Raw genomic sequence first — 25,433 nt, 5'->3', positions numbered from 1 at the left:
ATATGCGGTGAATGCTAAAAAAAAAAAGAAAAACGCAATATCCATCTCAGAGTGGCTCGACAGCTTGTATAACCATCCTACATTTATATTTTTAGTGTTACTTTATATGAATTAGGCTTCTGCCAAGCTGGCAGAATTATTAGCCCCATGTAGCCTGCGGGTTCTTTGTAATTCCAGTAAACGCCTTCTACAACGCAATCAATTTTTTTTAACAGATATAGGTATTGTTTTAATAATTATTGTTTTTAAAGAGAACATTTTTTCTTCGATCGAGGTTCGGGCATGTGAAAAGGTTTTTTTCACGCAGAATACAATAGTCAGGTGTCCTCAGTATCATTTGTGGTACTTGATAAAACTGATCATGTCCTACACTTCTTTGCAATGATTTAACGAGACAGTTATAGGCAAGCAGGCAGTTCAGCATCTGCGCGGATCTCAGGCTCATCAGTGGGGACTTAAATTCATACAGCAACGATGACACGTGCAGCAATAGGCGAAAGACGACGGTACTAGCGCGGCACTTCTACTACCTGCTTTACTGGCGTGTGCAGGTTTTTAACCGGGACTGGTGATTGTTGTCGATTAGAAAAAAACAAAACAAATAAAGCTTGCCTTTAAAAACTGGCGCATCTCGAAACCATTTAGTGTAGGTGTACCGCGCTTGTACAGTTGTAATTCCCTCTTCAAAATAGTGTGGTTGCTCTGCTGCATAATTGAGAGGGTTTCTGAAATGCTACTTGCGGTAATATTCTAATGCAAGATATCCATAGAGATGTCCTTTGCTCTAGTATCCGAGTCAAATTCTATGGAGCCTACAATTTACAAATAATATTTAAGATGGGCTCCTGGCGACTGCTCGCAGCCGATTTGGGCGATATGTCGCCCGCATGAAAACCTCCCCTAAGACGTCATTTGGGCTTGTTGCCCTCGCCCACTCAATAGTTTTTTCCATGTTACCCGGGCGGGAAGGTGCGTGGTCGCGACTTACGTCCTTTCTTTGCTTGCGTGCCGGTAGGGATGCATTTCGGAGAGAAGGGGAGTATTATTTTCAGTCGCCCATACGTTCGATGCGAATGAAGTTGACCTAAAGAAAAATTATTTTGCGGAGAGAATTGATGCGATACCTATAGCCCGTGCGCACTTTATATTCTTATAGTAGATAACTTTTAATGTGCCCATTAACACAGGCAGCGCCTCACGAAAAACTGAAAGCAAATGCAGTCACCTCCACGGTACAAGAGTGTTGTCGATGCACCCCAAATGCTCTCGTCTCAGGCATGGCCATTCTTACGCGCGCATGCGTGATGTGCAAATAATTTCGTGTTTTATTCCTTTTATTCTTCGTAACAATCACCAGCATGAGCATCATCAACTTATATGCACCTACTGCAAAATCACGCTGCAAAAGCGCTCCAAGCTTCTAATAACTCGTCCCTATATTCCTTCTATAGCCAACTCCAAAACATTCCTTATCATACTCGCTTACCTAACTCTCTGTCGCTATATGCATATGACCTCTCTTGGAGTAACTCCAATATTGTAATCTGGCATCGGATGCATTGAATTGGCACTGCATGCCCTAGTCATGACCATTTCGTCGTGATTTCGACTAGAATATGTTCTGTTAATTTGCGCTTCCTGCTTAACCCACTCGGATTTCTTCCGCTATGTTTGCATTGCACCCATTGTCGAGTCTTCCACAGATCCTTGTGTTTGTCTGATGTTTGCGGCGATTCTTTTCTAGATGAGGCAGCTCAAAAGAACTGATTAGACCATTCTGTCGATGATCGGATGTGTTTTTCATTATGTGTGAATTAATTCTCCACTAGGCTTTCAGCAACGGCTTTCTTGAAAACTAAACAGATGCTGTGCACCTACGACGTCCATGCCACTTTTACAGCTCTCTTGGATGTCTACATTGACGACAGAAATGCAACCGGAATGAACATGTTCTCGGTGAGTGATTGTATTTAACACTGGTCACCACTGGTTGAAGCGTCGTGACCGATTAGTGCCGATAGAAACCTATCAGTAAGGGATAATGAAAGGAGATAGTTTGCTACACTTGTGGTGTATACTAGGTAATGGTAGAGTACGACAATTATATAGGGATTTCTAGATTAACGTGCTTACAGTACATGCTGGGAAATCCTGGAAACATCTGCTTGGCTGAAACCTTTAAAAAGATTTTTTTTTCGGTTCTCAGGAACCTGACACCATCCTTCCCGGTCCACATACGGAATCTTGCGTAACGATCTCGCAAAGCTAGCTTCAAGTACCTTTAATGCGCAGACAAGCAACGTGTATAAATAAATTTGTGCCCAACTCTGCCTACAAATCCTGGGGCGCAAAGGAGACTTGTGTCCCTAAATTTCAGGTTCCCACAGCCACAAACGGCCGCAATGTTGTTTTCTGGCGCAAAAAAAGATACTAGAGAGTATTAGTTTACCGTGACCTGTGATCCGCCACCGTGTGTTCCACTGTGCTTGCCCAGATCCCCTTGACTCCGATAGGTAGCGCCACATATTGGACATCGGCACACAGACACGCCACATAGACATGCCGCGTCGGTACTAATCAGCTTGTGCATCCCACCCACACGCGGTAGAGGGTCACAGTGGCGGATCGCGGATCACGGTAAGCTAAATCTCTCTATTACTTAGAAAGTGATTATTGAAATTATCACATTCTTCCGGCTTTTTACCCGCCGGGGTGGCGCAGTGGTTACGGCGCTCGACTACTGTCCCCAAGGACGCGGGATCGAATCCCGGCCTCGGCGGCTGCGTTTCGATGGAGGCGAAACGGAGTGGGGTCCGTGTGCTGTGCGATGTCAGTGCACGTTAAAGAACCCCAGGTGGTCGAAATTTCCGGAGTCCTCCACTACGGCGTCTCTCATAGCCTAAGTTGCTTTGGGACGTTAGACCCCACAAACCAACCAACCAACCATATTTCTGTAGCGGTGCTTTCTACACAATCGTACCCAACATCGGCCAGTGATTCTAAACAGGGTCTCGCTTCCGCTACTTTCTCTGGTATTCACAAACCAACCTCACACTTATCCTCAGTGCTACTTATCTTTTAGGCGCAGATTCACGTGCAGACATACTACGACAGCTTCAGCGAATTGATTAATTTGGTCCGCTGCCCTGAAAATGTCGTAAATGACGATGTGTAGTTTTTCGCGCCCGTTTTGGTGGAATCATGAGACCTCCACAATATCATGGAAATTATGGAGAGGACGTTCAACCCCATAAACCAAAACCAAAGCAAACCAATTTCACTCCCTCAGCGAGGAGTTATCATTAGTAACGAGCATAAAATAAAACTCATTTGAGATCACTAGTTTTTCTAAACTAATACCTTGTTGTTTCTGGGCCTTGGAGTAAAGGGCTTAGGCATAGTTGTGAGTCAGCGCTTGTACTGTGGCTTTCTTTTATCTTGTTCTTTGTCTTCGTGTTCGCGCTGTTTAAATTCATAATGAATAAGTACCAGCTCGCCCAACAAATAATCTTGGTAATACCTTGTTGATTACTTATCCAGTTGGATTCGCGCTCCTATGCTTTGAAAGAACAAAACAGAAGGACAGCCTTTCTTCATTTCACAGTAGCCAGCCCTCACAGCAGGATTCATCAGGTTTCTTCGTTGCGCTAACCACGTGCTGAAGACATACTACTAAACTTATGCACAAAAAATGCAAACACGTCCGATAGTCAGGGCAATGTTTGATCTCACTGCAACACAGTAAACTTCGACATTGCCAAATTTTGGTGGTTGTAATGTTTCGTGCGTGCAAGACTCGAGCAATCAGCCACTTCGTAATGTTTCATAAACATCCTTTCTTCGTTTCAGCGTTGCAAACAGACCAAGTAAGCGCCGCTAATGACGGCGGGGGCAGGCCAGTCATCGTAAAGGCACAGTCTTTCTAGGAAGAACTGTCTTCATTTAGCCACGGAGCGAGCTGCTTGACAGTCTAGATTTAACGACGGCGAATAGAAGGCGTCCTGTCAGAGCTGTTTAAAGAAAGGGTAGAGACTCTTCGAGGTTAATGAGCTCGAAGTACGACGTATCGCCTTCTGTTTTGAAAGACCTTAGCTCAAGCAAGACGGTCTAATTATCCCTGTTCACCCGTTTCTTTCTAGCGTGCATTGCCGGTTGTGTGTCAGCTAGCTCATCGCTTGGCGTTTGCGGCTGGTTCGCGAGAGGGTGTTGTTTATGTCGGCCCGAATGGTCTGAGGATATGGACCGACGAGAACGATTGAATTTGCTCTGGAGAAGCAGAAGTGCAATGCACTTTTGAGGTTTCTCTGCTACTGCCTGCGGCGGAATATTGAGGGACGAGGTCACTAGCGGTTGCCAGTAGGTAAACAAAAGAAAAGGAAACAAAAAAGAAACTTTCGAACTTGTCGCCCTGACGTCTTCCAAATTATTGCCGCGCAACACGACTGGTTAATCGAATAGCAAAGGAACTCTGTCATTAGGGCTATTATTTACCATTTATGGCTCATAGCAGGACTTATGCCTTGCAGGTCATTCGTTCTGTGCCGGTGGCGACCAGATCGTTTGGGCAGATTTCGGAAAGTGCGTTGCAACTTAAGAATGAAGTAGCAATTAACTGAACCTGGAAACGGACTTCTTAACGAATAGTGTCGTCCTGTTGCTATTACATCACGCCTGACAGTCTTATGCCTGTTAGTGTGCCACCATGCACAGCTAGTAGCTCCAAAACAACTAACCACGACAACACGGAAATTGATGGACTCCACTGGGTGAAGATTCCTTTTTTAGAAGCACTTTCTATAGCACTCAAAGTGTATTTGACTGGAATTTTTCAATTATGTTACCTGATTCACAGAACGCTGTTATTCTTTATTTCAGATGACAAGGAAAAAAGGTTACCGAAGGCATTATCATTGCTTATTCGTACCGTCGATGCGAAAACCTGGGATGGGTTAAGAAGTGCATTGAGATTAATTAAGAAGGGCAATAAGGTAGTCAAAAGGTAGCTTATGCTGGAATAAAAGCTGGAATAAGGTTTGCCAGCATTTGACACGTGTATATACTGTAGGGGTTAGATATCAGACCCCCGCCGCGATGGTGCAGTAGTTAGAGAGCTCTACATCTGTGCCCTAATATGCGGGATCGAATCCCAGTCGCGGCGGCTGCTTTTTGGTGCAGGCGAAAAGCAGGGCACCCATGTGCTTTGCGATGTCAGTGGCCGTTAAAGAACCCCACGTTGTCGAAATTTCCGAGCCTTCCCCTACAGCGTCTCTCATAGCCGTAGTCGCTTTGGGATGCTGACCTCCCAAAACCAAACTAAACCAGATTTAAGACCCCTGCGACAAAGCGATTTTAGCCGTGGCGTTACATCAATGTTCGGTATCGTTCTTTCCGGGCGCAACCAGCATCGCCGTCTGCAGATTCTTACACTAAAAGGGACTGTAAGTGTTTTGCTTAAAAAGTTAGAATAGGAGGGAAAATGTATCTGTTCATTTCAATCATTCTCGAGTCATTCGCCTGTTCCACAACTGCTGCTCCTACGACTTCCTGAAACTGTATTTATATACGGTGGTTTCTTCTAGGAAGAGCCAGTGCGATAGCCACTTTTATCGCACTAGCCATTAGGCAGGGAAGAGAACCGGGGGAGAGTCTGACAATACTATCAATTCTCAATGCGCATGCAGAAATTTTCAGCGGGGCACGATATTTAGGACAGCACACCATATCCGGTCTTCTACAAGCGAGCCGACAAAACCACACACTGAAATACTAGTGTGGGTTCCGGGGCGCGCACGGATCACGGGGAATATTTACGCGGACAGGGTAGCCCGAGGACATACAACCTACTGTCTGCCCAACAGTCTCGCGGCAGAGGACCTGATTCCGCTTGACCTCGACTACACCATATACTACAGCACTACAGAGGCTTGCAGAAAGTATATCCGCAGTCACATAAGAAGCTCAGCAACGAGGAGGCTACATATATCTGAAGCGTCTACAGACAGGCATCTTCATTATATTCCACAAATTACACGTGATACATTCCACGACATTCACAGACGAATTTCCATGGTGCGGGAGGACCCCTACCCTGTACCACATATCGTGGTAATGCAGTGCACATTTAATACGAACAATTCCAAATCCAAACGAAAGGCAGTGAGAGGCTTCGCTGGTCAGCTCTGTACCGGAGGCTCAGCTCCACCTGGTCATAAGGGCTCGCAAGTTGGCGAAAGCCAGGGGTGCCCTGGACTGGGGGCAACAACCGCTAGTCGGCCTTGGCTGAAGAGGTGCAGATAAAAGATCCCAATGTAATTTATAAAGTTTTACTCACACATTCACTCAAGTAAACAATGTCGAGTTCATTGCCCCTGCAGCTCGTGGCCTGCAATGTTCAGGTCATAAAAATTTATCCAGTTTATATACGTGCCTAGGTAAGCGCGTATTGAATTGTATACCACCTGCCTTTGCAAAAGGTTTATATCTATAGACTCGCAATAAAAATTCTGCAAGTGTGAGATTTTCTGATCTTGTTATGATGTTGGAATTGATGTGCATCAGCTAAAGGAAATTTGTGCTGCACTGCGGTATTCGCTGTGGTTTCAAAGCATCGCTTATGTATCAAATACATGCTGCTCCTTTTTTTTTTTTTTTGCCATCATTTATACTGACGCGTGTATGCCAACGCGGAACATGTAATTTCTTTACTTTCTTCCTGTAGCTATTTTTTTTTAATCGCCCAGCCGTCTAGATAGCAAAGCTAATCGCGTGAAATGCTCAGGTAAACCTTCCTTTTCACGGTTCTGCATTACCTTGCCATATATGGACACTTTGGCGAGTTATAGAAATATTATTCTAAATACAGTGGTAATAAAACGCACGACGACTAAATAGAAGAAGCAGAAACGTGCGCACACAGTGCGAGCGTGTCTACTCCTTTCCCTGGTCCCTTTCTTGTTAGCGCTATATTAAGAACACTGCACAATTTCGTTTTCGGGTCCTACGTGAAGCAGAGTTTAACCATCTGTGTATCATGTAGCCACAGAACAAGGTGCGATCAATTAACCGTGGAATAAAAGCAGGCGCGACTGCACACATTACAATAACAGTCCGGCCATATAATCGGTCTCGGTATTTCCTTCGTGTAGCTTTGTTTCTCCGCCATTTTTCTTCTTCATTGATTTTCCACAGTGCGACGACTTCACGGCCATGCTCATGAACAAATAGATATGTCTTCTCGTCCAGAAAATCAAAATAAATCTCTGCACACCACTTCGTAACGGAATCCCACAGCGCCAGTGTCATCTGCAGTTTAGGTGGTAGAGTGACACGGACGCAATGTTTCGAAAACACTTTTTTATATTTGCTTCGAAGGGGTACCGTGTCGTAACCAAAGTCACCTGGCCAATTCACTGCCTTGGTTTGAGAGAACCTCTCTGTATGGGGACGCCTGCTGAGCGCGAGCGGGCGTGCAGGTCACATGGAGCGCGTAACCGGTGGTCCGCGTGCGTCTGTGGGCGAGAACTCAACGGGGTATCTTCTTTGTCAAGGAGACAGAAACGCGCCTGCTAAAATCTCTCAGAGCAGGCAGTTGTACAACTAGGTCCTGCAGGAAGACCTCAATAGCATTGCTTTGTTTAGAATTCATGAAAAAGTAGGTTTGAAATAGCACTCAAAAACATCTATACGGAACTAAAATTCAACTGTGGGCTATTGGTGTTCACGTTTTGCTGCACAAAAATGCGTCAGGCCCCACATGAAGCTCTTCACGTACTTCCGCATGTAGGTGAGATCACAACGGTAAGAGAACTTCGATTATATATTCGTGATAGGCTATTGAATGGTTTGATATTGGGGTGAAGAATATAGTCCTGTCACTTTTATTTAAAAGGAAAAAGCTTGGCAGGATTGTCGTAGTTCAGTTTAGTTCAGTTGTTCAGTCGTGTCCGACTCTTCGTGACCCTATGGACCATGTCACGCCACGCCTTCAGGTCTCTCATTATCTTCCTAACCTCACATAACTTCACCTGCAGTGCGTCGAGGATGCCATCTAAACATCGCGTTCGCTGCCTACCCCTTGTCGTAAGAGAGACCCAAATCTTTGTTGATCCCCAGGAGTTAAGTTACTACCTTGCGATAGTAGCTGTTTAGCTTTTTTCCAAGTGTAGGTGCCAAGCTCTATACCTAAATATACCTGTTTCTGTAACGTGCACATTTATTTACAAAAGCACTACTCTGGACAACATGATCAAACTATTAAATATTTTTAAAACACTTATTTAAATACGGTCGACCTGTTATATTTCACATCCTATAGCTACATTTAATATCTTTCAGCATAATGATTTCAATAAAAGCTTGCCTTGGTACCCTTTCGTGAGCAAGTGCACGAAACACGTCGGAAGTAGTTCCAAGGCCGAAGCAACAGTTGCTATATATATATATATATATATATATATATATATATATATATATATGAATGAAAGAAGCCAACAGTCGGCGAGGCCAAGGAAAGCATTGGGGATTGTACTTTGTCTTATTTTTTTTTTAATTTTTACTTCGATAATCACATAAATTAGTAATGTAATCTGTTCAGGGGAAAGATATTTAAACACAAAGTAGAAGAAAAAACAACGTGCCGATGGTGGGATCCGAACCCATGACCTCCGAATATCGCGGCCGGTGCTCTTATATATATATATATATATATATATATATATATATATATATATATATATATATATATATATATATATATATATATATATATATATATATATATATATATACGTATATTGAGCGACCCTTTGCTCCCCCAGAGCCTTTTTCTGCACACGGCTACGTGCGGACGGGCTTAGAACGAGCTAGAGTACGATCGCCGAAAGTGACAGCCTATTCACGTCCATTTCAGTCGCAAAGAAGCGCGGAGCATCGCATCCTCCTTTCGCGGCCAAACAGGCAGCTGCGAGATTGCCGGGAAAGCGTCGCGGGTAGCTGACCGGGACACAATAGAACACGTGATGCTCCTTTCGTCCACATTTTCTTCAGCCTTCTCGGCCAGTTCCGGCATTAGCCTGCTGCTCGCACCACCGCATAATGCTGTAGCAGGGTAGCTCTTCGTGGGAGGTCCTCAGAGAAGACTCAGGAAAATAAACTATGTTGCCACCGAAATATTTTCATTCGCAGGGAACTGGCCACTCTAGCTAATGCGGCACACTTGAGTTTGGCTATTCTATTCTTATTGCCTGAGCCTATTTGCCTTCTCGCGTTTGTTGGGCACGCGTTTGCTTGAAACACCAACATCGAATATGTCGCTTTTCTAACAGTATTACTTCTAGATTAAAGTGAGGTTTTACTTCATGCAACATTTTAATGTACATCTCTCATAGCTTTGACCTAATTTGATCTTGTGAATTTCAGCAGCTTTCTACGTGTCTTCCTAGCATCTGTCGATCAATAGAAAAGTAACGTTTTTTTTTTTTTATACTAACTGGTAGAAGGAGGCGTAACGTAGCAATAGACAGCTATGCCCGAGAGTGCCACGAGAGAAAATGTCCGAGTTAGCACTAACGTTAAATACTAGGCAACAATTAAATTTCACGTCCATATTTAAGACGCCTTAGTGGTTTGTCAATCGACCTGAATAAAATTTCACTTCTCCCTAGTTATATTTATTGTCACCATGACAGTGCTATTCAACTGACTAAACATAGACAACATTTTAATACTGTTCTTTTTTTCTTTCGTCTTTGAATCCAGGAAACGTGGCTGAAATATAAAATTCATCGTTGACCAAACGCAAAAAGAACATAAAAAAGCATCCCTATCTACATGTTTATTTTTGAAAAATAAAACATATGCACTCGCCTATCCCATCCCATTAGAAATTCAAGCAACAGTAAGTCTTTTCCACAGTTCTGTCGGTTGTCGTTGTCTATACACTCTGTGATTTCAATAAATAATTGTATATGACGTATTACCATATGGTATGGGTTATCTTAAGGTCCCGATGGTACTTAGTATCCCAGGAACGCTGTTGAGGAGGTCTCCGGAATAATTTTGAAGATACCTGGCCATCTTAAACGGGCACTGAAAGCGTACAGCATTTTCCGTTTCACCTGCGTCGAGTTCAAACCCGGGTACTCTGGTTTAACAATGAAGAGACCTAACCCCTGATACGACGTGAAGGGTGAAGGAACGATATGTCCTCAATTCAGGGCGTCAGTAACCTCACCAAACGCATCTACCTCCCTATAAGGGGTACACCCCGTGTACTCGCACAAACCGCAGCGTTCAACGATTACTGGTCCCATGATAACACGCAAGAAAAAAGAGACGGAAAGCAACATACTTTAATTTCTCGGAGATCAGAAAGTAGCGCCGTTTGGTGGCCCACACTGGCGAAAAAGGCCTATAATATTTTTAAGAAACCATTTGAGAAGACCAAAAAGTTCGGATATAATCTGCGGGAACCTCGTCATTATAATGACCGGCTCTTCCTCAGTCTGAGATCTCACTTGTAACGTGCTTGCTAAGTTTACGAAAGTTTATTTCTGGTGGTCGAGGAAAATCATAAATAGCTTTGGAAATTGAAAGCGTTCATGTTGATTGTAAATGATCAGCACATCTTGTCCAATGTTCCTACAAAAACTAGCAAGGTTTGTCCAGAATTCATACCAACTCCACTGATGAACACTGATATGACTACGACACCCTTACGCTTCGGTGCGTGTGCGCATCAATTGAAGTGCGGAGTCATTCCTTCCTATGAACAGAGCCTCCTCGTCATGTAATTAATTGTACCTATATTTCATAGAGCCGGACGAGGTGTTCGCGTTATATATTTTCCTTATCAAGCTGGTTCGAACTACATAGGTTTTCAAGTGACAAAAACTTAGCTATGTGACACTATATAGATAGATAATTACGGTACCAATCAAGTCCAGGATTACCGCAGCAGAGTTGGCGATTGGTATTCAATTGTTTGACGCCAGCGGCCTCAGTTTACTACAGGATACAAAAGACGCCATCCTCTGCAACGGTGGGAGCGCCTTGAAGTTGAACACAGATGTCTCTGAAAACGGCAGGCGAATACGACAACACCTGATTGCAGATGGTAAAGGCAGTCAATGTTCTATTTGAGGGTATTAACGGAATGCGAATATCATTGCTGCCGCTGATAGCTTAAAGCTATTCTTTCAAACTGTTTGACGCCCGAAAACAGGCTGTCACTTCCAAGTGAGCGGGAAGAAAAGAAGCTACCCTAATCATTTTTCTTTGTTGTTGACGGTGGTCTTGCTGTTGCCTTATCTGCCACGTAAAACGAATAACTTCACTAGAAAAAAAAAGAAGAAAAATCTTCAATGTACCTTGAATGCCTGTGGTTCCTTCGGGGAACCTAAAAACTAATTCCCAGACACGTAGCCCAAGAGACAATGATATTATTTTAGCATAATGATGTGATGAAAGCTTTAATTATTACACATGTATTGTGGAAGCACCACCTTATATTCATAGTTTTTCTTTCAGTCTCTTTTGAAGAAACATTCAGCAATCACAAGCAGTTCACGCTTGTTCGACAAGTGCTCCAATATAGTCTATAAATATATATTTATTTTGATGGCCGCTGTAAATTACCCTAAACAGTAGAGGAGTCGCGAAGATAATATAATAATCAGAATTGTATTATGGAAGTGACATCTATTCTGGCTTAGCTATCTAGCACTTACTGCCCATTATACTAGTTTCATCTAAGTTTTCAGTTTCAGCTTTGATTACGAGAAAGAAAAAAAAAAGGACTCCTGTGATGTCGCTCCGTGTTGCGGATTTTAATGAAAGAAAAAAGAGAGACATAGTCAGAAGAAAATTTGAATACTGATAAAATAAAGTGCTGAAGGGAATTGATCAGGCTAGAACGATTAAGGATACTAAGTGCTGAAGGGAATTGATCAGGCTAGAACGATTAAGGATAGCTGTGAACTGCGAATAGCGATAATTAATGCTGTCACAAAAAGAGTCTGCGAAATATAACAGCGCATTCAGGCTTACAAAATCTAGTTGTATAGGCATGTACATACTTGCGTCATTCAAAATACTATATAGCGATATATTTTGGACATATTTTGGGAAATATATTTTCAACGTAATGTTTTTGCGACTTATAAAACTGCCCCATACAAAACATTAATAAATAGAATGTGGTCTTACAATACATAACAAAAATTGCCAACCAGCTGAGGGTACATCAGAGGAGATATTCACTGGTATGGGGCAGTTAATTTTTCGTTGTGAGCATAGGAGCAGCTTCAGGATAAAAATGTGTGCCTCATCGGAACTTTAGAGAATTTTTATTAGTATTTCAATAATGAATCTTACAAATTCTGTTTCTGAAAAAGAACGGGAAAAATAAGGACGATACGTAAGCTCACAACGAACATTCTTCGACTATATTAAAGTTAAAATCTTAATGAACAAAAAAAATGTCTTTGCAAATGAAAATATGTGACTAAACCTCTTTGCTGAAGTTTCAGCACTGCTATTTATGTTCACTGTTATCTGCGTTGAAGATAGCACCGAATCAAGCCTTTGAACTCCGCCAGTTTTTGTGTTAGTCCATTTCCCCGACTGAAGCCATATTCGGGCATCAAACAACTGCTGCTTACTAGAGCTGAAAGTGTACACATATTACGGCGTCGAGTAGGAATGACCTTGCGTCTAAAAAGCCTGACTGTCGCAATGGAGCACCCTCTTGCCCCCGTCATCGCTGACGTGAAGCTTAGACAATTACAAGAAGCGCCTGTAAGATTTCCTCAATGTCCTGTTTCAGAGCGTACATTACATTTTTCTACGTCATTGGAGGGTGCATGTTAGCACAGCACACGCGCAAAGTGAAACCCGACACAGAAGATGCTTTCTCGCGTTCTTTCTGGCTGTCCGTTCCTGTCTTAGGCGCAAAGAGCGCTCCAAAGATTTCATTGTGCGGCATGCAATCTTCGCGCCGGTTGGCAACTAAGCGCCCAGCAGCACCGAAACCCAATACTAAGCTGAGACCATCCGTGATTGTTTGACGTACTTGGGTGAGTAGGGTATACAGACATGATGGAGCCTTCTTGGAACGCAGACTGACGGACTACGACCGGTGGCTCATGGTTGAATGTGTTCCGAACACATCCCGGGCCTATGCAGGCTCATTGATAGTTCAGTGGGACTGATGCCTACTTGTTGTTTGGTTATGGCGACAGCTACGCTCATATCCCATGTGCAGCTTCAAACTCTATGCTGCACTGTATTGTTCCGCACCGTAGCATTCGACATCACACCACACCATACCACACTGAACCACCCCAAACAGCCCCAAACCACCCCAAACCGCCCCAAACCGCCCCAAACCGCACCGCACCGCACCGCACCGCACCGCACCGCACCATATCGCATTAAAATTTCAGAATGTGTGCCTCTCATCTCGTGGGACCTAGAGCTCATTGGCACCTGCTATGATCTGTACTAGATCGAAGTATCTATAAACAAAATAGATAAATAAATAAAATTAGCCATGGTTGAAAAGAGGCTATCGGTTCAGCTCGTGTCAGCAGTCGAAATTAGGTTTGCTCGTGAGCGCGTGAAGAAGCATGGCCAGCTGCATTGAGAAATTAAGAACGTTTTTTTTACCAGATTTCAAAGCGAAATCTATCTGAACCTAAACCTAGACGTGCCGAAACACAAAGTCCGCACGGTCAGGGCGAGCATCATCGCCAGACGAACACGAAGCATGTACAAGGGAGGGAAGAATGAATGGCAGAAGTCTGCGCCCTTGGCCATGCACGGAGCGTCGACATATCATTCGCCGCCTGTTGAACGTTTACAAAAAAAAAAAAAATGCAGAGGGTGATTAACCTTCCCGGGTCTTCAGAACGTTATCTAAACTGCTGCCATTCATGAAGGTCATGTGACGCCGGAGTTTGACCTCAGTGCTGCTCGAGGAGCCAGCGCCGCTTGCTTCTTCTTCTACTTCGCACATCTTCTACTTTATACACTTCGCAAACTTTATTCGTACGGCTACATATATCAATAAATATGCAACACTTCTGGACAATATGTCACGCAGCATTCCACACCCGTGCTTACCCTTCCCTTCCACCGCCAACGCTGCCCATCTAGCTAGCCCCCTGGGACCTCCCCCTTCCAAATTCCCACGACATCTTCGGGTCGGCTAGACCCTGCTGTGATGTCCTTGAGATTCGCAGTCAGCCATGGGGAGTCACACTGCCACCACCCGCTTCAAGGAAGACATTACATGCAGTCCGTGTGGATGCGTAATCGAAGCTTGGGAGTGTCTGTGGTTCCAGCTTGATTTCATCCCGGTGAGCGGTCCCACGACTCCCACGCTTACATGATTTGAGCTAACGCTAGATATTCGGTTCAGGATATTTGGTTAAACATTCTTGCGCCGATACATTTTTTTTTATTTAAAGCTCCGCTGTTTTCAATGAAATTTCAGTAATTAGTCAGCGCCAGTCCTGTCGTGTTTCTCTTCCTCTTCTGTCCCTGTTTTTTTTTTCTTTTGCGCTGCTTCTGCTTTACTTAAGATGAACCACCGACTAGCCTACACAAAATTTTGGTCGATTTTGATCTGGTTCAGAACCGTTTGGTTAAACTCCGTCTCTTTTTTGTTGTTAGTTACAAAATTGACAATGACACTGCCAATTTTCTAACACGTACGTGAAGCTTTTGGAACATGATATTTTAAAGTTCTATCTCAATGACAGGTTCAATGTGTTCAATAATCAAGCAGTGGCTTCTAAGTATTCTTAAACTATGTGTTATTTTGGAGAGGTGGACAGGCCTGCGAAAAGAGAATAATATGTGGTGGTTTCCACGAAAGCGCAGAAAAGCAAGCATTATGGCGTAGCGTACAGAAGATAAATGCTATATGTGTTTCCGCACTGTTAACGGACATTTACTTAGGCCACGTCTGTTATGAAGAGACTAAACCGGCCATTTTCTGTGGAAAATGACAGCTTAGGCTTACGGTGTGCGACTGTAAACTTAAGGTGAGAATGTATAAAGATCCAAGACGCTGTCATTTTAATCACGACGCATCGGAAGCCAGATGCGGGCACCCAGTGAATTAGGGTGCTCGGCAAAAAACACTGATGGGAAAGCTCGTCGCCCGTACCAGTTGGAGGAAGGCTGACTGCTTGCAGGACACCTTCTACGTCTAAAAACAATCAGGGGTGAAATGGTACCAGGCGCCGCGATCCCGCGTTGCTTTCCCGGTTACGCCCTCACAAAACTGTTTGTGGTCGTCACATTTTCGTGGTCAACGGAGAGAGCAGGGGAGGAGAAAACAGGCCTTGGGCGACTTTCTTCCGAGGGTCGGTCAAGTCCATTTCCGGGACGAAAAGCGCAAATCAATCATGCCTGCGAAAGGGTCAGATAGAAAAGCAAGCGGTAACGCCTGCGAAGCTCTTCCCCTGTGGAGTGTCTTCGCCGCTGTGACGCAGTGGTTAGGGCACTGGACCGTTTTACACCAAGAATGGGAGATCGAAACCCGTCCGCGGCGGCTGGTTTTTAATGAAGGTCAAAAGCAATGCTCCCGTGTGCTGTGCGATAACAGGGCATGTTAACTAACTCCAGGTGGGTGAAATTTTCGAAGCCCTCCACTACGACGTCTCTCATAGTTTGAGTCGCTTTCGGACTTAAACCCCACAACGCAAACCAAACCAAACCTTGTGGAGTAATGCTTACCGTCTCCGAGGATGGATGCGCTCTCAGGCTTCTTAGAAAGAACACAAGTTGCCATTTTTACAGTGAGAGTTGTAAGTAATACTTCAACCTAGTCCTCAATGATGTTATATGTCGTGTGCTTAAATGCTCAGCGCTCTTGCTTCTTGCACAAAGAATTATTCTGGGAGTGAGATTAAGGAATACAAGTTGTGAAGAAAAGAGCCGCTGTTAGCAAATAATTAAGAAGCTGTACTATAACTTTTTAGCAATGAGTTCACTCTGTACTAGCGTTTCTTTGATCTCCTGGTTTCTAATCTTGATCTTCAGGCTTGCTCAGACAAGATCACGAATGGAAAGAAACAGAGCAACTAAGATGGAACAGGAAAGCCCGACTCCTTCTTTTCATTCGTTATCATGTACCAACCAGTCCGTATTCGCCCTCTTCTGGAATTCAGACAAGATATTGTCACGTGGTGGTGACAAGGTCGATGGCACAAATGAAGAGTCTCTGAGTACACTGAAGAAAGACTTTATTGGGCTGACATGCGCCCGCAAAAGAACTAAGCGACTCTGCGGTGGCGATAACAACAATCGTGCTCGGCGGTCGTCAAAAAAAGAATGCCTGTCGCACACGTCAACGCTCAATTTGAAGGTGGCTCAGAGCCATCTAAATAAAGTCGCAAACTGTTGTTAGCACAACCTGTAACATTGTAGAAATATACGCGAGTGGCCAGAAGCTTCGAGACAGATCTCGGCGAATCTTGCGCGATAAAGAAACTGAGAGAGGTGCGTCTCGCGACATCGAGCATTAACAAACAAAGAATACAGGATTGATACGGTCTTTTCAATGTCTTTTGTACACTGCTAGCCCTTCTGCCGCGTCGCATTGCCCTATTCGCAGCCCACTGTGTTTTGTCTTTCCACCTAGAAGCCCTGACCCCCGTTCTTCCGTTATCATAGCCTTGTGCCGTCGCTACCCTCGGAAGCATGCTTTGCATCGCAGGGGCGTTCGATGTTGCATCGTTGCACAGCGCTTCTTGTTGACTCGAAATAAACAGATGATTTTATGCAGACTGGATTTGTCACTCGTCAGGCGAGACCATGGCTCGCGGACCCGTTCTCTGGAAGGCGCAGCCTTGAATGCAGACCTTATACACATTTTATTTTTTTTTTTAGAAACCGTGGACAGCGAAAAGAAAGAGGAACATTTCATTAATGGGAAATGTTTTGCAGACTAGTTTTACACTGAACTGGAAACCTAAATTGGTTGTCACATGACGGCGACATTTATTTGCAAGGGACACCAAAAAACTGCTTCTGACAGATTAAGAACCAGTCCTAAATTATCTGGAAAAAATCGTAAAGGTTCGAGCGCGAACTCTGCTGCGTTTGACATGGAATGAATTATAAGCACTTCGATAGCTATTTGGTTCGGAGTGAAGAGCACACCTTTCTCGAAAGAAAAATTCAGCAAGTAAATGAAAACTTTTTTTTTTTTTTGCTAATGTGACACTATTTATGGGCATGTAACGGTTGGAAGTTGCGGCATTCGCGTTCGTACCTAGCCTAAACAGAGGCAGAACCGTCACAATGTAAAACTGAAACGAATAGTTTGAATGCAAGTTGACATATATAGCTGCCGCTATGGAAGAGAATTAAAATTATCATCTAAAAACAAATATAATAGAAAACACACGCACCTCGATATAAATTGAGGGTAAGAATTATAACATAACGAGAAGAAAAAGGTGTCTCAGAATTTTACGCCTTCATGGTCGTTGCCTCCATCTATTATTTATAATTTTCGGTAAGAGAAATACGTTGAAAAACCACGCACTGTAAAACACTGCAAGTAATTGCGTCGCCCCACGCTACTCTTTCAACACAATGTTCTTTCGTGTTTCTTACAGTATTAAAACAAGCTTGATGGGAAGATATTTATTCCTGCAGTGAGTTCTACAGGAATAAATATCTACCCACCCAGCTTCAAAGGGCGTGGAAAACTCAGCAAGGAACGGCAGCTTAATAGTTATTGATGTGACTTTAACCTATGTCCTTCAAGCAGTTAATGACCACTTGCCTTATGTTTGGCAACGACCAATAACATTGGTCTAATTTGCGGGAAAGGCAAAACATCCAGGTAAGTGACGAAAAAAAAAAACTGGTCAGCTGCGCCGAACAGGTGTATCCTGAAATCTGCTGTGGAGTGTGAACATTCCTGTTGCAACAGAGCGTCATTAGGGCACACGCAACACGTGTGTGCCACAACAATTTGTGGCGCGATTTACCTCTCTGCCTTGACCTCGTTTCAAGTCAATATACGGGGACTTACCAATATTTTTTTATTTGCGAGGTCTGGGACGACAAGTAAATAACAGGCACCATGAACATCCTTAGTTCCCGACAGAATGAAGCAGGACGTACCGAAAACCATAACCATACAGAACGCAACAACAAACTGAAACTTTTTCCCGCAAAGAGCATTTCAAGGAGCAAGTGAAAAATAAACCATCAATGGATAGATACATGCTTGTCATACGTTTTGCTTCCTTAAGCAAGTCAGGAAATACCACAATATTACACTCATCTTCAAAATATGTCAGTAAGCACGCACGCACACACACACACACACACACACACACACACACACACACACACACACACACACACACACACACACACACACACACACACACACACACACACACACACACACACACACACACACACATTCGCTCACTCACTCGCACGCGCACACACACACAAACGCGCGCGCGCAACCTCATAATTATTAGATTTTACTTTTGTTCCCATGAAGTGAGCAGAATGTACTGAAATAGATAAAGATTCAATAGACACTGTCGCTTGCACAGGGCCCCCAGAGAAGGCTTTTACCACGCAAACATTTTGCCACAGTCATAGCTGAAGAACTGGTTTTCAGATGTTGGCGATCCTTTACTATTGCCTGTTTGGGCTAAGGATTTGGTTTATAGTTACACAATGTCTCGTATGGTATTCATGTCTGTCATCCATAAACAAATTCTGTTTATCAAGCGGACTCAACGAGCTAATTCTCGCATTACTGCCACATCCGTGAGGTGCCTATAACGTTTCTAAGACATCGCTGAGCTCTGCTAATAAGTCGCATCTGTAGTTGTGGCAAAATATCCAGCTTTTGTACCGGCTGTAATAATGAATGCATCATGAATAAAAATTACTTTGCAATTATACTGCAAAATAATCCCCATCGGTTTAATATTTCGGTTTCCAATTCTGGGTTCGGACTCCACCGGCAGCATGTGATTGTGTTTTTGCAGTTCCAACTGAATTAAGTTTACGAAGATGACTGAACTTCAAATTTTTAAACTTGACAAATGCAACCAATAACAGTAATAAAAAACAAAATGTCAGTGCTTTCCATGGTTAGAGTGGCTATTCGCTTCTTTGAATTCTACGTGTGCTACATAATGCGAAGACGGAACATTTATGCTGAGCTGCACTTATTGATACGCATGACTCGATAAACGTTGGTTGTTATGTTTTGGAAGACCTCGCTTGTATTATCAAGAAAATAATTTTGTGAGAAAATATGCAGCCCACAAGAGGAGTGCATTGACGGCCACGTTAACGTCCACAAATAAGACACCGATCAGTAATGAAATACTAAAAAGGACCGATCTGGTAAGAAAATTCTATATATGTAAAAATTATCAAGTGATATTTCGTTATAAAGCTTCATACGTACGCATTAAAACGAGACTACAGCTAAAATCCCACTTCTTTACATGCTAAACAGGCAATAACTAGAGCTCTACAGGTTATATGTCTTCAGGAAGGCTATGTTGCATGATCGAAGGACTTCCCGGATGACGTATAATGTCCCAGCAAGGATTACATCAGGTGCAATGGACGAATGAGATACAAGTGGTGCAAGGAGGTATGCTAAACAGAAACGGATTGTCCGATGATGACCAGCCACAGCAAAATAAGCAGCCATCGTGACGACAAGACGCAAGGTCAGCCGCACCTCAAATGGCACAACGTGTTCACTGACCCAACCCCTGAGTGCCATCAAATGACAACGCAGTAATTACTTCAACCTTCCTGGTGGAATGCGCGGCGAGCCGTCATCGCTGCCACAATGGCCATTTATATGGCGCACCCAATGTCTGGAGCATACTTCTGTCTCGAAGGCATGTCGCAAGATTACCCCGCAATTATTGCTATCAGCGCACCTCATTAAGTCGCTAGGCAGCTTCGATTATCGAGGGAGCGATGGCTCAGCCTTCTGATTTATTCTTACAGTGTATTGTCCGGGAACGTCGAGTAGGTATGTCGCGAATAAGACCTGGAATCAAAGAATGTTTTCTGTATCAAAAGTTCATCCACCCTGCTGCGTCAGTTCATCGAGTTCTGTTATTAACATCGTGGCTATCGCTTCGAGCTCACTTTTGACGTCCACTTATTTCCTGCAGGGGAAATCTGAAAACACTCATTTCGAATACAATTGCCAACACTCAGGCCTGAATGTTTTACAATATTAAGTTCCTTACAGTCCTCAGTGCACCTGTTAGTGTTAAGAGTTGGTAAACGAATAATGAGCAAATATGTAAAGCTATATGCGAATTTGCCGTGCCTTTATCACATTTTCCTTATATTATCTGTCGGAATTATTCTTGAGTCCGCTAAAAGGTTCTGTGTAAAGGTCCATATTAATTTAAATCTCAACACCCTCAACCCGTAATAAATACATCATATTGCCTCGTAGCGAGGACAGTGAACCAGGAGTCGGGAAATCAGCGAAAACTTTCCTAAAGAAATAATTTATTGAGGCAAATTGGGAAATAATTTATTGGGGCAACTTGGGCTTCCAAAAGCTAAGCAACTAGGCGGCGGCGATAGCAGCAAGTGAGCGCACTTGTGAGGTGGTGTCGAAAGTGAGGTGGACGTCGAAATGCCGGACGTCTGTTTCTCCCGGCCACGCTCTGTTTAAGGCTGAAAAGAGAAGACGTCGAGAGAAGGAGAAATTGTCAGTGCAGCGTATCTCTTGGTAGCGCCTGTATTTGAGTCAACGATTGGATTCTGGTACAATGTGAAAGCAGTCGTGCATGGCTGCAATCATTCAAGAAAATCTCTGTGCATTTTGAGATGCAAGCAAACGGACGTAGCCGCGTCCTAGTGCCATTTAGCGCGATCAAGCTGCACAGATTTTCATGGCAATATTTGAAAACATTAATGGCAGGAAAGTGCAATTGCGCTGCAACTAAACGTCGATCCGTCTTGGCTAAGCCTTTCGCGCAATAAAGCCATTATACGTTCAAAATTAGATGATGCGAAATAAGCCAGATCCTACGACAGGAGACGTCATATTTACCTGCGAGTTGCGAAACCTTGGTTCGCTTCATTCTTTTATATTTTAACCGTATAAGGAATCTCTCAGCCCCGAGGGATTTTCGTTACGAGGCACACCCTGATGTAGTCACAATAGCTCACCGTCACCGATACACTCGCCCGACAAACAGAGCCTAGCTTCAGCGTCGTCGTTCTACACTACTCCAGTGAAAATTCGTCTTCTGTGAGACTGCGTACCGTAGCAATACCCCCCCCCCCCCTCGCCCCCAACCCCAACGCAGAGAAGCATAGTCTCGGTGCGTATACTACACACGTGAAGAGGGGTGACATGCACGACTTCTGGGTGAGTGTGTGTAGAAGGAGACTCGGGGTGCAGAGGCATTATCTCGTAGGCGACGTCGGTGAGTTGCCGTAAAACGTTCTAGGGGCCCATGTAGCGAGGCAGAAGTTTCTCGCACATGCCAAGACGTCGGGCCGGGAGCCAAAGGAGTAAGAGGAAGCCAGAAGGTCAGTGGACCTCACGGTGTTGAATATCTTAACTGTGCTTTTCAGAGCGCTGATACGCGCCAAGCCGGTTACGAGCAATATGGCGGCCGGCATCAGCGCGGGCGATGGCATCAGAAGCGTAACTGCCGGAGGAATCGTCAAGAGGAAATAAGGTGTCGAAGGAAAGTAAAGGATAGTGGCCGAAAAAGAGATAGAAGGGAGAGTATCCAGCGGTATCATGGCGTGAGAAGTTATAGGCGGATGTTATAAAAGGTAAAGAGACGTTCCAGTCCCGATGATGGTCGGAAACACATTGACATCATGTCGGTCAGTTTGCGATTAAGGCACTCAGTAAGACCATTCGTTTGTGGGTGGTAGGCCACTGTGAACTTGTGACGTGTAGCGCATGAGTGGAGAAGGTCATGAACAACTTGGGGAAGGCAGCAGCGACCGCAATTGGTGAGCAGTTGACGAGGAGCGCCATGAAGCAAGATAACGTCATGCAGAAGAAAGTCTGCAACGTCGGGGGCACAACTGGTGGGAATAGCTCTTGTTATGGCATACCGGGCGGCGTAATCGGTCGCCACGACAATCCATTTGTTCCCGGAAGTCAACGTGGGAAATGGCCCAAGCAGGTCGAGGTCGTTGTTTTTTGACTCAAAAATAAACTTTCAACTTCAACTTCAACAGGAAACAACGACTCAGTCCGAACTGCGAGTAGTTGAAGGGGCCCACTAGGCTGAATGAACGCTTTCTCCGGGCGCTAGCACAAATCACAAGCGGCGACATAGCGACGAATAGAGCGGTAAAGTACAGGCCACTAGAATCCTCCACGATGGTTTCCGTACTTGTGTGACGCTCCCATGGTGCCCTGCTGAAGGGGCGTCATGAAGGTGCGCAAGAAGAGTACAGCGCAGATGAATCGGAACGAAATGCAAAATAGTTAAACCATATAGGCGCGTGTTGCGTCTGTATAACGTTTAGTCACAAGAGCACAAACATACTTACGGACAGATCGGAGCTATCGTTGCTCAGGTGATCAATAATGGGGCGCAAGAAAAGGTCCTGATTCTGTTCGACGCCGATGCGGAGGAAGTCTGTGATGGGCAAAACGCAGTCGGCAGTATGGTTAGGCATTTCGGGAGGATCGACGGGATGGCGGAACAAGCAATCGGCGTCTTGATGTGAGGTGCCTGATTTGTACGCAAAGTAAACATATACTCTTGTAATTGCTAGGCCCAGTGAACTAAGCGGTCTGTAGGGTTCTTAAATGAGGACAGCCAACAAAAGACATGACGGTCCATCACTACGCTGAAGGGCCTCCCAGACAAATCAGAGCGGAATTTGGTTAACGCCCGAACAAGCGCTAGGTATTCGCGCTCCGTAATTGAGTAGTTGCGCTCGAACAGAGATAGCAGGCGTCTGGCATAGGCAATCACACGAGAGTGGATCTGGTGGCACTGGGCAAAGATGGCGCCAATATCATGACCACTAGTGTCGCTGCGTAGTTCTGTAGGTGCAGACGTGTCGAAGTGCGCCAGGACAGTGGAGCGGTGAGGGCGAAAATAAGCGTTGTTAAGGCGTGAGCTTGCTCGCTGCTACACGATAAATCTCTTTTGTCAGCGGAAAGGAGGCAAGGGGACTTGCTATGTCTGCTAAATTGTGAATGAAGCGTCAGAAGCAGGAGCAGAGCCTGAGAATACTTCGCACATCATTTGGGTTACATAGAGTAGGGAATTCATGCAGTGCACTAACTTTATCAGGGTTGGACTGCACACCAGTTGCATCAACCAAATGGCCCAGGATTTTGATCTGGCGGTGGCCGAAGCTGCATTTATTGGCGTTCAGTTGAAGGCCGGGGCGGTGGAAGAGGGCCAAGATCATATAAAGTCTGTGAAGGTGGCTTGTGAATGTGGGAGACAAAATGAGAACGTCGTCTAAGTAGTCTAAAAACGGCGTCCTTGTGAAGCCACTGACGAGCGAATCCATCATGCACTGGAAGGTCGCAGGAGAGTTACAGACCAAATGGCATGACTGAATTTGTACAGTCCGTCATGGGTGACAGATGCGGTTTTCTCGCGATCCCTTTCGTCGACAGCAATTTGCGAGTAGCCGGAACGCATGTCGATAGGAGAGAAATATCTGGCACCATGCAATCAGTGAATGGCGTCGCCAATTATCATGACAGGGTAAACGTTTATTTCAGTTAGCTGATTAAGGTAGACGTAGTCAACACAGATTCTCCAAGTTTGATCTTTCTTTTTGACTAAAGGGACAGGACACTCCCAGGGACTGCAGGAAGGCTCAATAATATGGTTCGCTGGCATCTTGTCGACTTCATTCTGTATCACATGGCGCTTAGCAAGGGAGACTCGATGAGGCCTCCGGTGAATGGGGCTGACATCACCTGTATTTATGCGAAGAGTAGCGACGGATGTCTGGCCCGAAGGTCGGTCCCCAAAATCAAATATGTCGCTGTATGGAAACGGAGAGAGCACTGGCTTAGTCGGGCATCAAATTCGTTGCTGTCATGAGAGAAAGATTGGTCGAACGAGGAGAAGCCGATACGAGGGGCGCAGACGAAGGCACAGGTATGAGTGCCACAATTTCGCAGTCAGCCAAGGGAGACAGGTCAGCGAGTGCGAATTCGTGGGTTAACGCTTGGACGCAGAGGGTGAAGTTAAAGACGGGAAGATAGGTGCGCTTACCCGTGACGGTCACGGAAGTGTGAGGGAGGATGACGTCATTGATTGGGCAAATGAGGTATGTAACGTCAGGAATGGTGGGAAACAGGGCCAACGGAACATAGATGGTAACTTTGGTCGGAAGACGAACAAACTCGATGAATCAGAGGCGGGGCTTGATATATGTGTGTTTGGTGCAGAAAGGTAGGTCTAAGCGAATAAGGCCAGTTGAGCAATCAATTAGGGCAGAGTAGGCCGTTAAAAAGTCAATGCCAAGGATAACATCCCGACAGCACCTGTCGATGACAGTGCGGTCGCACAGGGTATAGTGCGACCGCAAATGCTCACGTGCGCAGTGCCCAGTCCCACGACGGTAGCGATGCTTCCATCGCCGACACGAACAGCTGATGAAGAGGCGGGTAAGACAACCTTCTTGAGACGGTAAAATGAAGAACTGAGGACGAAAATTTTGGCACCAGTGTCAATGAGGACTGTAAAAGAGGCACCATCTACGCAGATACCTAGAATATTGCGGCGTTATAAGCTAGGGCCAGCAGAGAATTTTCGGGCTGAGTCGTCCATCCAGCGTCACATCCGGGAGCTGCGTTGGTCAGTTTTCCAGAAGAGAGTCAGAGAACTTAGTGAACGATGAACGGCGAGGTTGGAAGTCTGAGGGGACGGCGAACGGATGCAGGTGCGCGGGGCCCAAGAGGTTTTTTTATTGCTCAAATATGCCCTTCGGCATAAGGGTCTAAATGATTGATGCAGGCCTGTGGCCGCAATGAATGCCAGCCGCTCTTGGTGGCGTGGCCCATGTGTCCATACTCTTGTGTCAGTCGGTTTGGTAAGGTGGTAAGCGTGGCTTCCAAGGGGTACCTTGTGGACCACGCGAAGACCAAAAGTCGAAGACAAAGTCACGGGAGGGCGTATCGCGGAAAGCTTTTGGAAGTGGCCTGTAGTCGACGCTGGGATTAGGACAATAGTAAAGTTGAGGTGGCGAAAACCAATGGCTGCGTCAACAGAGAGAAATATGGCCGACACGTGAGCATATGAAGCAGATAGGTCAGTCATCCGAGGTTCGTCACTATTCCTGGTTGCGGTAGCGGTATACCGGTATCGCGTCGGGAAGGGCGCAGTAGGAGCCGCAGCAGCTACCACCGAAACTGTGGGTTGGAAAGAAAGCTGAGT

At 44.9% G+C, this 25,433-nt stretch overlaps 1 protein-coding gene across 2 annotated transcripts in view; it reads right to left on the bottom strand.

Moving 5' to 3' along the window:
- Window positions 1–20,560: 20,560 nt before the first annotated feature.
- Window positions 20,561–25,433, bottom strand: part of LOC146172732 (uncharacterized) — a 309,284-nt gene continuing 304,411 nt past the window's right edge. For both annotated transcript variants that reach the window (XM_084585597.1, XM_084585598.1), the window contains one exon: window positions 20,561–20,718. In XM_084585597.1, the coding sequence (XP_084441723.1) occupies window positions 20,601–20,718 (118 nt within the window). In that variant the 3' untranslated portion in view covers window positions 20,561–20,600. The remainder of the gene's footprint in view (window positions 20,719–25,433) is intronic.

The sequence above is a fragment of the Amblyomma maculatum genome, chromosome 11 (assembly GCF_055883805.1).
Source record: "Amblyomma maculatum isolate TAMU_Amacu chromosome 11, ASM5588380v1, whole genome shotgun sequence".
NCBI lineage: Eukaryota > Metazoa > Arthropoda > Arachnida > Ixodida > Ixodidae > Amblyomma > Amblyomma maculatum.
The sequence above is the reverse complement of the archived record's forward strand: the minus strand, read 5'-3'. Positions and strand labels throughout refer to the sequence as shown.